The sequence below is a fragment of the Lithobates pipiens genome, unplaced genomic scaffold (genome assembly GCF_037356315.1).
Source record: "Lithobates pipiens isolate NorthernLeopardFrog02 unplaced genomic scaffold, aLitPip1_a1.2 Scaffold_8, whole genome shotgun sequence".
Classification (NCBI taxonomy): Eukaryota; Metazoa; Chordata; class Amphibia; order Anura; family Ranidae; genus Lithobates; species Lithobates pipiens.
The window spans coordinates 441,602,373-441,614,370 of NW_027507903.1; the positions used below are offsets into that span (position 1 = coordinate 441,602,373).

Below are 11,998 nucleotides of genomic sequence, written 5' to 3' on the forward strand. Positions count from 1 at the left end.
CCCTCTCCTCCTCAGCTGCCTCCTCCTTTTCCGCTGCTAGCGTCTCTTCCACTGCACCGCCCAAGCTCCCCAGAACCTATTCCACATGCCAGGTGAGACGTTGCCATGCCGTGCTGCGTCTGTTGTGCCTGGAAGCAAAGAGCCACACTGGCCCGGCACTCCTTTCAGCTTTGCGTTCACAGGCAGATGAGTGGCTAACACCGCTCAATTTGACAGTTGGTAAAGTGGTGTGTGACAACGGTGCCAATCTGCTTAGCGCATTGAAACAGGGCAAAATCACGCACGTGCCGTGCATGGCACACGTCTTAAACTTGGTCGTGCAGCGATTCCTTGTCAAATACCCTGGGGTCCAGGACATCTTGCGGCAGGCAAGGAAAATCTCGGCCCATTTCAGAAGATCTTACACGGCCATGGCTCGCCTTGCTGACATTCAGCGGCGACACCATCTGCCGGTCAGACGTCTTATTTGCGATTGCCCGACGCGATGGAACTCAACCTTCTATATGCTTGATAGGCTGCTCCAGCAGAAACGTGCAGTTAACGTCTACCTGTATGAACTCTGCGAAAGAAACGGTTCTGGGGAGCTGGGTTTTTTTTCACCGCGCCAGTGGCTGCTCATGCGCGACACATGCAGACTTCTGCGGCCATTTGAGGAGATCACCAAACTGGTCAGTCGCAGCCATGGCGCCATCAGTGACATGGTACCTTATGCCTTCTTTCTGGAGCGTGCATTGCGTCGTGTCATTGATCAGGCTGTGGAGGAGCAGGAGCGGGAAGATGAGGAAGTCGCAATGCTGGATGAATTCCCAGGGGGGGCTACTCTATCTGAGACAAGTCAACAACAGGAGTCTGATGAGGAGTCAGAGGAGGATGGTGCCGGGGCGGATGAGCAGGAGCAAGAAGAGCATGCTTTAAACCTTTCTGGGATCCCTGTTGTGCGAGGATGGGGAGAGGAGAATGAAGAGGACGACATTATCCTGGATGATGAGCAGGAGCCAGGCCACCACACCGCTTCCACTTTAGTGCAAATGGGGGCCTTCATGCTCCAGTGTTTTAATAGGGACCCCCGTATAAAAAGCATGAGGGTCAAGGACCAGTACTGGGTGGCAACGTACTTAGACCCCCGGTACAAACACAAAATGGCGGAAATGTTACCGCCGTCGCAGAGGGCTGTCAGAATGCAGCACTTCCAGGCCTTGCTTCGAGAAATGCTGCATTCTGCTTTTGCGTGCGCTGGCAGAGTAGCAATTCCCACTCCCAGAGAAGGATTTGCGGGTACCAATCCAACAGCGCCTGCAAGAAGAGGCCGGTTTGAAGATGTGTTGGTGACTTCGGATATGAGGTCATTCTTTCAGCCGACCCATCGACAGGTGTCATCCGGATCCAGCATCAGGGAACGCCTAGACCGTCAGGTGTCCGACTACATTGGGTTAACGGCCGATGTGGACGCTCTGAGGAGTGATGAACCCCTAGACTACTGGGTGGGCAGGCTTGACCTCTGGCCAGAGCTTGCCCAATTTGCAATCGAACTGTTGGCTTGCCCCTCATCCAGTGTCCTGTCCGAAAGGACGTTCAGCGCAGCAGGGGGGATTGTGACCGATAAGCGTACTCGCCTAGCTCACCACAGTGTTAACTACCTCACATTTCTAAAAATGAATGAGGCATGGATCTCGGAGGAATTCAACACATGTGATCAGTAGACCATGTATATGTCTATAAACAATTTTTGGAATCAAGCACACAGACCTTCTTAATTCATTTGGCTCACTTCCCTGACCCAAAAAAGCACACCGTACTATATGCCCCTACCCTCCTCTTTGAAGAGGTTGAGCGGTGTCATATTTCTACTGGGGCTGCTTATTATGAGGGGTTCCCACCATCCCTGTGCTGTGCTGACTTCCTCCTGGGTGTTCTTATTATGAGGGGCTCCCACCATCCCTGTGCTGTGCTGACTTCCTCCTGGGGGTTCTTATTATGAGGGGATCACACCATCCCTGTGCTGTGCTGACTTCCTCCTGGGGGTTCTTATTATGAGGGGATCACACCATCCCTGTGCTGTGCTGACTTCCTCCTGGGGGTTCTTATTATGAGGGGATCACACCATCCCTGTGCTGTGCTGACTTCCTCCTGGGGCTGCTTACGGTGCTGCTGTCAGCGCTGTATGTCACGGAGCTGCTGTCAGCGCTGTATGTCACGGAGCTGCTGTCAGCGCTGTATGTCACGGAGCTGCTGTCAGCGCTGTATGTCACGGAGCTGCTGTCAGCGCTGTATGTCACGGAGCTGCTGTCAGCGCTGTATGTCACGGAGCTGCTGTCAGCGCTGTATGTCACGGAGCTGCTGTCAGCGCTGTATGTCACGGAGCTGCTGTCAGCGCTGTATGTCACGGTGCTGCTGTCAGCGCTGTATGTCACGGAGCTGCTGTCAGCGCTGTATGTCACGGAGCTGCTGTCAGCGCTGTATGTCACGGAGCTGCTGTCAGCGCTGTATGTCACGGAGCTGCTGTCAGCGCTGTATGTCACGGAGCTGCTGTCAGCGCTGTATGTCACGGAGCTGCTGTCAGCGCTGTATGTCACGGAGCTGCTGTCAGCGCTGTATGTCACGGAGCTGCTGTCAGCGCTGTATGTCACGGAGCTGCTGTCAGCGCTGTATGTCACGGAGCTGCTGTCAGCGCTGTATGTCACGGAGCTGCTGTCAGCGCTGTATGTCACGGAGCTGCTGTCAGCGCTGTATGTCACGGAGCTGCTGTCAGCGCTGTATGTCACGGTGCTGATGTCAGTGCTCTGTATTACGGTGCTGCTGTCAGTGCTCTGTATCTCCTGCACCCTCTTGTTTGCCTACCCTGGTCCCTGACCTTCCCTCTCCTCCATTGCCTTCATTAGCTCCATAGTCCTGAATTGTCAGAACAATTTCCCAAATAAAAAAAAAATGCTTGTAGTTATCGATCCCAAATTCACCTCATACATGTATTATGCTATTGTCCAGGTGGTGGGACTACGTGCTACCCCCTAATAATTACCCCGTGGCCGCAAATTCGACCTAAAGGTTTGCGAAATTCGCCTCCCATTGAAGTCAATGGAGCCCGCGGCGAACGGTCGTTTTCGCGAACGTTTGTGCCCGTTCGCGTTTCGCGTTCGCGAAACGTCCCGTCGGAAGTTCGTCCATCACTATACATTAGTGCATTCCAGACTGCTGCTTCAAGCAAAAGCAGTGTAAAAGGCTGCAATACCAACTTGAATAACACAAGGGTTAAGGGTTTTTCAATGCAACTGTAACCAGCAGGGGAGCAAAATTGTTACCAAAATTGAAAAGCTTAAGATGATACACATGCTACTTCTGAATTTTGAACCTGTCTATCTTTTGTGACCAATGCTCTTGCCTGGTGTCTGAAATGGGCAACCCTTAACAATTTTCACTTTCACAAGTTTGCTGTTTTTGCACGACTACAAAAAGCTCATGTGCCATTGTGTGGTGGGTTTTTATTTAGACTTTCTTGTCTTACAGATGGAGAATATAGTTCATACTATGCTAGTGCAGACTACCCTGTAGTCAAAGTGCTCAGAGACCCAGTCTTCCTGGAGGTTCACATTCTACACAGGAGTGATCCTAACTTGGTTCTCATTTTGGACAACTGCTGGGCCACAAACTCTGCTAGACCCACTGATGCTCCGCAATGGCCAATCTTGATTAACAGGTAAGCAATTGATGGCAGGTTTAGACTACCACAAATTGGCTTTAAGCTGGCCATATGCTATACAAATTTTTCTATGAATTTCCTTTAAAATTACTTTAAACTTGCCAAAACCATATAATGCATAGTTGAAGGTATATCTAAAGGAAATTGAACAAGAGCATTGTGGCTTATGTCTTCTAGCTGCTCTTTCCCTGGAGACAACTACCTATCTCAGGTGATTCCTGTTGGCGCACCTTCAAGAATCATGCCTTTTCCAACCCACTATCAACGTTTCATGGTCAGCACCTTTACTTTTGTGGCTCCCAACACCCAGGTTTCTCTTGGCGGTCTGGTAAGTGTGTGGTAATACGTGCTTGACCTCTTGCAGCTTGGTTGAAAAGTACTAACTAACCTGTGTCCTATAGGTGTTCTTTCACTGCAGTGCATCAGTATGTGTCCCATCTGCCACAGACTCCTGTGTTGTGAGCTGCGCTCAAAAGAAAAGTAAGATGGGATTTTTAACTTTCCTGGCTTTCTGCATTTATTTGTACTAAAGCTCGAATCAGACCAATGAACTCGCAGTAATGTAAATGGGCACACTTGAATTGTAATCTGGCTTATTGTCTCACCTAAAACAATTGAGCTGAAGCTGTGTAGTTAAATCTGTCAGTATCTTGCTGCTGTATACTGATAATTAACCACTTTATGACCAGAGCACGAAGATGTCTGTTTTATTTTTTGAAGAGGAATATCTCTGTAACGGCAGCAACTGCTGCCACAACTGAGATCAATCTCTTCAGGCACTGGTCGTGTTTACGATAATGGTGGTCTCTGCAGCAGGTTCACCGCAAGATCACCGTTGTTGGTGGCAGGAGAGGAGCCGCCACTCTCCCAGTGCTTACCAGAGCCGTCAGTAGTGGCAGAGGCGATTGGGTCCTTCACATTGCTGGGTATGGAGATGAGTGGGGCTAAGATGGCCCCCACCTGTCTATACCATAGCAGGGCGGAAGCGACGTCAAGTGTGATCTGAGGACTTTTTGACCCCAGATCTCATATTTAAGAGGACCTTTCATGCTTTTTTTTTTTTTTTTTTTTTTTTTTTTTCTTTCTATTACAAGGGATGTTTACATTCCTTGTAATATAAAAGTGTTTGTTTTTACACTGAGAAAATCAAGTAAAATAAGGAAAAATATTTTTAAACACCCCATCCTGACGAGGTCATGAGCAGAAGCGAACGCATGTGAGTAGCGCCCACCCACATATGAAAAATGGTAGTCAAACACATCGAGGTATCTCTGTGATCAGAGTGAGAGCAATAATTCTAGCCCTAGACCTCCTCTGTAACGTAAAACATGCAACCTGTGGGGTTTTTTATTTATTTTTTTCTTATGGAGATTTGAGGGTAAAAGTTTGATACCATGAGTGGGTGCAATTTTGAAGCGTGACATGTTGGGTATCAATTTACTCGGCATAACATAATCTTTCACAATATAAAACAATTGGGCTATTTTTTTTCTGGTGTCATACTTTTTATTTTTTTTTATTTATTTTTTTTTCCCCAAAAGTGCACTTGTAAGACCACTGCACAAATCCGGTGTGAAAAAAGGTATGGCAATGACTGCCATTTTATTCTCTAGGGTGTTAGGGGGAAAAATATATATATAATGTTTGGAGGTTCTAAGTAATTTTCTAGCAAAACTGTTTTAAACATATAAACACCGAATCTGAAAGAGGCTCAGTCCTTGAGTGGTTAAACATGGTCTCCTCTTGCAGAGAGAATGGCTGATATGGCTCTGCGACAATCCCTAATGGTTACTTCAGATGGACCTGTGATCTTTGGGGATGAAAATCTTGACGGGCAAAATTCCAGTGACATGGAGAGAGGTGAGCATTTAATAAATTTTCTGAGCTGGGGCTTGTTTATAGTACTTGTGTAAAGCCTCATGGGTCCCCATGTTCTTCAAAACATGAAACAAACGAGACCTATGTGTAAAATTATGTTCTGACTGTTTGAGGTCAGTCAATCCAAGCTTGACCTTCAGTAGGGCAGAATTGGCAGCCTTGCATTTCAGTATAACAGCCTGGGAACCCCCTTGCTCTACCCATATAATGCAGAAGACCTACTCTTGACCAATTGTACTGCATGGTGGCCATTTTAGAAGTACAGGTTTATTGCAGTTAACTTGAATAGGTTTTAGTGAGCTGTAGGACTCTGCTGGACAGGACCAGGTAAGCCTTGTACACTGTTCAGCAGGGGTGATTTAAAAGCTATGGTCTCTGAAATTCTTCCCCTTGAGTTCAGTACTCAGTCATTCAGCTTGGAATGTAACTCTTGATTCCAGCAAACAGGCTCAACCTGTGATCTCCAAGGCAGGTCTTCTGTGGCACTCCTACTGAGCTGGGATCCTGGAGCAGGCAGGACCTTCAGAAGCACAGGCCATCCTCTGGCTGGCAATTTCTCCTGGACAACACTGCTCTCAATGACTTGTGCATGAACCAACCACCTTCTGGGCAAATTCTCCCCAGGTATTGGCTGGAGTTGCATGAATCTGCTTCCCCCCCCCCCCCCCCCGTTCTATAATGCTCCAGAAATGGGGCAAAGCAGCCAGACTTTCAGCCTACAGAGCCCAAATCATTCTGTTCTGATTACAGGAGAGCCAAATATTAAATCTGCCTATGGCAGCCTAGCAAGGAGGGTGCTACAGCACTGCTTGGGTTCTCCCAATCAAACTTTGGACTCTACTTGGGACACTGAAAGTCTTGACCCTATGAGTTGCCTTTCAATACCTGTAAAATGACAACTGCTTTCTAGCAGTGTTAAAACTTGTTCTAAACCAGCTTGTGCAAATTGAGAATAAAAGTTGCTTTTTAGTTCATCACTTTGCCTATTAATGTGTTGGTGCAATTTGTCTTCCATTAGGTGACATTGAGTCTACTTCCATGATTTGGCTAAAGGGCACAGCATCGGTTGGCTGTGTGTTGGCAGTTATCCTTGTGACTATTATCATTGTGACTACTACCAAATATGGAAGATGCAACGGAGCTCAAGATGACACTGAAACATGTCCATTGTAAATGCTTGAATAAAACAATTTTTTCAAAAATCCTATCTTCTGTGGTTTTAAGGGACAGGTTATCGCCAAACCTTTCTGCACTGCCTCCTGCAACAGTGTGGTGGAGGATCTCTGCAGTGGGACCATGTAACAATGGATTTATTTGCCCACAATATTACTCCCTGTGCCATTCAGCAATCTAAGGCAGAGTTGAAGACCCTTCCAGAGCCACCTTCTTCTTCAGGGGTGCAGTTAAATCACAGGGCCAACTGTCCTGGAAAAATGTGTTTTTTCATTTATGGCTTCAGTGCAACAACTGATAACACATGCATTTGTGTCTGGGGGGGCTGCTCTAAGTGTCTTAATGGCCCCTGTGATGACATGGGTGACAGGCTTTGAAAGACAAAATGTCTCCCCAACTGACCAACTATTTTACATGCCGTTTCACCTCGCAAGGCAGAAGCAGCAAATGGATGTTCACTGCACTGCTTTTGTATTCACAGGCCTCCTGGTAGGTTAGTAAAGCCTGGTATACATAAAACAGCAGGTGAAATATTGTGGCATTTCACATGAAAGACAGTTGGCTTTACAGAACACACTCCCTGCCAGTATAGCATCATAGTTTGCAAAACCTACCAGCAAGGGCTTACTTTTTGTATATAATATCATTGTCAGGTGGGCTGAGAGTTTATGCTTGTTGAGGGGTACAAGCAAATTAAGCCAATAGAAAGGAGATGGAAAAGAGCAGGGAGGAGTTAATTGTAGTTAAATTTGCACACAGTCTTGTAAATATTCAAAAAACTAGTGTTCAAAGTAGAAGAAAAAATTGTGGGTTATTTGTATACCTTCCCTCTAACTACAGAGCACATGTGAGCCAGCCTGACTTGTGTACTAGAGTTAAAGTAACGTGACAGTGATTTGGTTGGACAGACCATTACTTCTCAGCACAGGCTGGCTGAGCAGCAGATAAACTGCATGGGGAGAAGAGTGCTGACATGTTTACCTGGATCGCCGGCAACATCAGATATAATGCTGTTTGTTTATAAATCCCATCTCCTCATCTAGAGGGAAATACTGAGGGCTGTCTGTGTACAAAGCCCAGTCCCAGGTAGCTATCCAAAGACATTCATGTGCCACTATAGTCCCTTCTACAGCCCTCATATTTAAGTGTTCTTGCATAGCAAGACCACTTGCTGTTATATCTCACTTATTATTGCCAAATTTACCACCCACAGCTTTTACACTACATAGACAGTAATATAACGAAACGTGTGGCTTGTTCCCAATTGGTGTGCTATTACTTTGTGGGATCCTCTGTCTTGTACATGGGGGGGGGGGGGGGGGGGCAGGCTTCAGGGCATCTCATCTCAGTGAGAAAAATGGGGGGGGTCATCAGTTCACTGGTCCAATCAGGCAACAGGAGCACCTCCATCACAACATGCAGAAGGAATTGAAATAAAAACATGAGTATATTATACCCCTAGTTTCTTTAACCATGATAAGATGGAAAATAAAAAATCCCCAAAACTGTCACTGGTATCCTCAATCCAGGTACAACAATCTTTCCTATGAATTCCCAGAAACCACTCTTGGATGCCAACAGATCAAGACTTTTACAGGAAAAGATGGCCCTTGATTGTCTTTATTCCTGTAAGATCTCCCTTACAGCTTCTACGGTTTCAGTGAATATCCCATCCACAATGGATAAGAAATAGTTTAAACGTTTCATAAGTTCAACAGAGCGGGACTTTAAATGAGGCACACGGAAGCTAGAAAATCCAATTGGATAAAAAAACTGATTTTAATAAATTCAAATAGTCATGTATTGCACCTATTACACATAATCATAAATTAATATTATAGAATTTCATCAAAATGTACATTCCAACAAGGACTTAATAGTACATAGGAATCTTCTTTTGAACGGCTCCTACGTATACCTCAAAGTCCCAAATACTGTTGCGTTTTTTTTTTTTTTTTTTTTACTGTTTCATAAGTTCATTTCCCCCACAAGCAGGAAACCATGCCCGGTCAGAATTGGGGAACAATTCCCTTCTAGCTTGGAAATTGAAAAACAAATTGAAAGTCCCCTCTATAGAGGAAACAAACAGGCTGAGTAGCCAGAAAAAACAAATAATAAATATATAGGGCATATAATAAAAAATATAATTTTTAATCGTAGTAATCAAACACAATACAATGGACAATACAATTTACATGTTTGTAGAGCACTGGAAAAACACGTTAAATATCTTCTCATACAAATCACGTTCGTTCCGCTACACCCTGTAGCGGATATATAGACCCAACACGTTTTGAGACTTTTTTTTTTTTTTTATATGGTCATTTCTCTTCATCGGGGGTATACGTGATTAATATAGAACCAGAAAAAGATACATCTGCAATCAAACAAAATTGAATTACAATTATGTTAACATGGTGAGAACACATTTTGTAAACGGTCATCAAAATTCTATCCATCTATATTTAAAAAAAAAACATATATACTGACGTGAGCTTTTCCAGTATTCAAGTTCTAAAAGTATATAAGATGTGGGCAGAGGAACCCCTCTTTCTGGCTTCTGAAAGGTCGGGCAATCCAATGGGCCTGAAAACTGCAGCCAATGCACAGTGAGATCCTCTACAGAGGACATCCAAAAGCAGCTGTATGAGGACAGAGCCTCTAAGTCCCCATGCAAAGTAAAGAAGGGGGAAAGGGAGGGAAGGTGAAGGAAGAAAAAAAAAAGGGGGGGGGGGGAAGATGTCAAAAATATGTTTATGTGAACTTGTAAAATAGTATTTTCATAGACATGAGAGGTGATGGCAAAGCCGCACCAATACTCATCTATATGGGAAATGACATATAGATCATTTCAATATATTTAAAGTTACAAGGTACCTTTCAGTCCACAAAATACCAGTTGAGGGGACCAACTGCTGAACGCTCTATTTGCAGGGCATCAACCACAGATGAAGCAGTAACCATTTGAATGTAAGTAGTTGCACAAACACTCCTATAAAAAGCAAGGAGAGGGACTAAATAACCCTCCATATATAAGCATGGTGCTAACAGGACAGAAATAATTAAACAATTTTCTTGCATGCCCATATATTGCGGTGTAGTTTACTGCAATCCTGGTCACAGGACTGTCAAAAACATATCAAATAGTAAGGAGATTGTGTAACCTACTGTGTATTTTCCATCTGATACGCCTAATCCGCCTGCGTCCAGTCATCCGCATCATTGGCAGCTGAATATCCACTGCCGCTTTATAAGGCATCCGATTGGTACATGAAGACCAATCCCATTGCCTCATTAGGGCGGCGTGCAAACGGTGTCTATGCCGCAGTCATGGCAACCCCTACGACGTCACACCCATCAAGGTCAATGGAAATAGGGCACAGGCTAGACCAATCGTGATGCCCCTGTCAGGGCTGGCTTAGCCCTTCCTCTGGGCTGGTCGCTTAGCTGTCGGCTAATTGCCAGCTCTCTTCTCTTTTCACAGTTACCAGCTGTTCCTGATGATGCTCGTCTGACCTGCTTATTTAAAGCCTTCCAGCTCACTCTTTCCTTTGCCTTCGCGTTGGTCACATCACAAGGAACCATCTCCTGCTGTTTGTTTCAAGACTGGCTTGCTGACATCCCTCCTGGCTTCTTATCCTACTTGCAGTTGCTCTCCTTGGATCCCTGACTTCTGGCCTGGCTGATTACCTGATCTGGTTAATAAACTTTGGACTGGCTGGCTACTGGACTCTGGCTATGCTTGACTACGCTTTTTTCTATTTACCTTTTATTTTTATTAATAAACAAGTGTGATTTGTTTGTACTTCTGTCTCAGTCTGTTTCATGGTTTCTGACAGTACGCAAAGGCCATGAATTCAGAAGATACAGTCAATCCACTTGTTGGTTCCAGATTGGATGAGCAAGATCACCGCATGGATCGGTTTGCCTTGGCGTTACAAATGCTCCTGAATCGCACGGCTCACCTGAAATCCCCCACGGTGGCTGCTCCGGTACAACCTGAGTTGCAGGCCGTCCCTGCTGCTGCGCCAGTCTCTGTGCAGGTACCCGCCTCGAGTATTACCTCTATAAGAGGTATGGCTGGTTCTGCTCCGCTTCCCCAGCGATTTGGGGGCGATCCAGTTCAATGCAGAGGGTTTCTCAATCAGGTTTAGATATACTTCAAAATGCTGCCCCAGGCGTTTCCCATGGAGAGAAGCAAAGTATGTTTCGTGATATCTTTGCTTTCTGAGAGAGCCTTGGCCTGGGCTAACCCTCTATGGGAGACACAAAAACCTGTTGTCTTGAGTTACCCTCAGTTTATGGCCTCCTTTAAAAGGGTTTTTGACGTTCCTGCATGCTCTGCTTCTGCTGCCAAGTGCCTCATGTCCATCAGAGTACGAGAACTGTTGCCGACTAAGCCATTGAATTACGTACTCTGGCAGCAGAAGTTGCTTGGAACAATGAGGCCCTCGTGGCTGCTTTTTCTCATGGTCTCTCGGATTCCATCAAGGATGAGATAGCAGCCCGAGATATACCCACTGAGCTGGAGAGCTGGATCTTGTTTGCCATCCTCATTGACTCCAGACTCAGACTTTCTCTTAAGGAACGCTTGCGGAAGCCTCCTGTACGTTTGCCTCTGAGCTGTGTATTCCCACCCATGCCTCCTGGTACCCAGTTGGTCAGTGAAGATGAACCCATGCACCTGGGCTTCACGCGTCTCTCTGCAGATGAGAGAGCCTTTAGGAGGAGGGAGAGATTGTGCCTTTATTGTGGCCAGGCAGGTCACTTTTTGGAGTCTTGTCCTACCCGTCCAGGGAACGCCTGAACCTTGAGGTCCTGTCATGGACAGACCTTAGGTGGCGTTGTTTCATCCCCAGTTATCCAGAAGGATAAGCCCCTGGTTTTGGTCACCCTCTCTTGGGCTGAGTCGACTCTGGGGTTGTAGGCCTGTTCATTGATGCTGCATTTGTTTCGCAGCACTCGATTCTGCTGCAGCTGCGTGACACTCCACTTGCCATTGAGGCTCTTGACGGGAGACCTTTACAGCCTGCCCATGTGACTCATGAGACGGTTTCTGTTGTCCATGGCCGAAGGGGCTCTTCACCATGAGATAATCCAATTCCAAGTTATTTCCTCACCCAGATTTCTGCTGGTTATTGGTTATCCTTGGTTACAGAGACACAACCCCTCTTTTGATTGGCTCCATGCTGAGGTTCTCTCCTGGTCACCACAATGCAGTGAGACATGCTTCCTGAAGGTATCCAAGGTCCT

The 11,998-nt window shown here is 46.0% G+C and overlaps 1 protein-coding gene across 1 annotated transcript in view; it reads left to right on the top strand.

Annotated features, from left to right (window-relative positions):
* Positions 1-6,774, top strand: part of LOC143960054 (zona pellucida sperm-binding protein 4-like) — a 31,028-nt gene extending 24,254 nt beyond the window's left edge. Inside the window, exons 8-12 of the mRNA XM_077468331.1 lie at positions 3,502-3,691; positions 3,872-4,022; positions 4,096-4,174; positions 5,444-5,554; positions 6,591-6,774. Of these exons, the coding sequence (XP_077324457.1) occupies positions 3,502-3,691; positions 3,872-4,022; positions 4,096-4,174; positions 5,444-5,554; positions 6,591-6,745 (686 nt within the window). The 3' untranslated portion in view covers positions 6,746-6,774. The remainder of the gene's footprint in view (positions 1-3,501; positions 3,692-3,871; positions 4,023-4,095; positions 4,175-5,443; positions 5,555-6,590) is intronic.
* Positions 6,775-11,998: the final 5,224 nt, after the last annotated feature.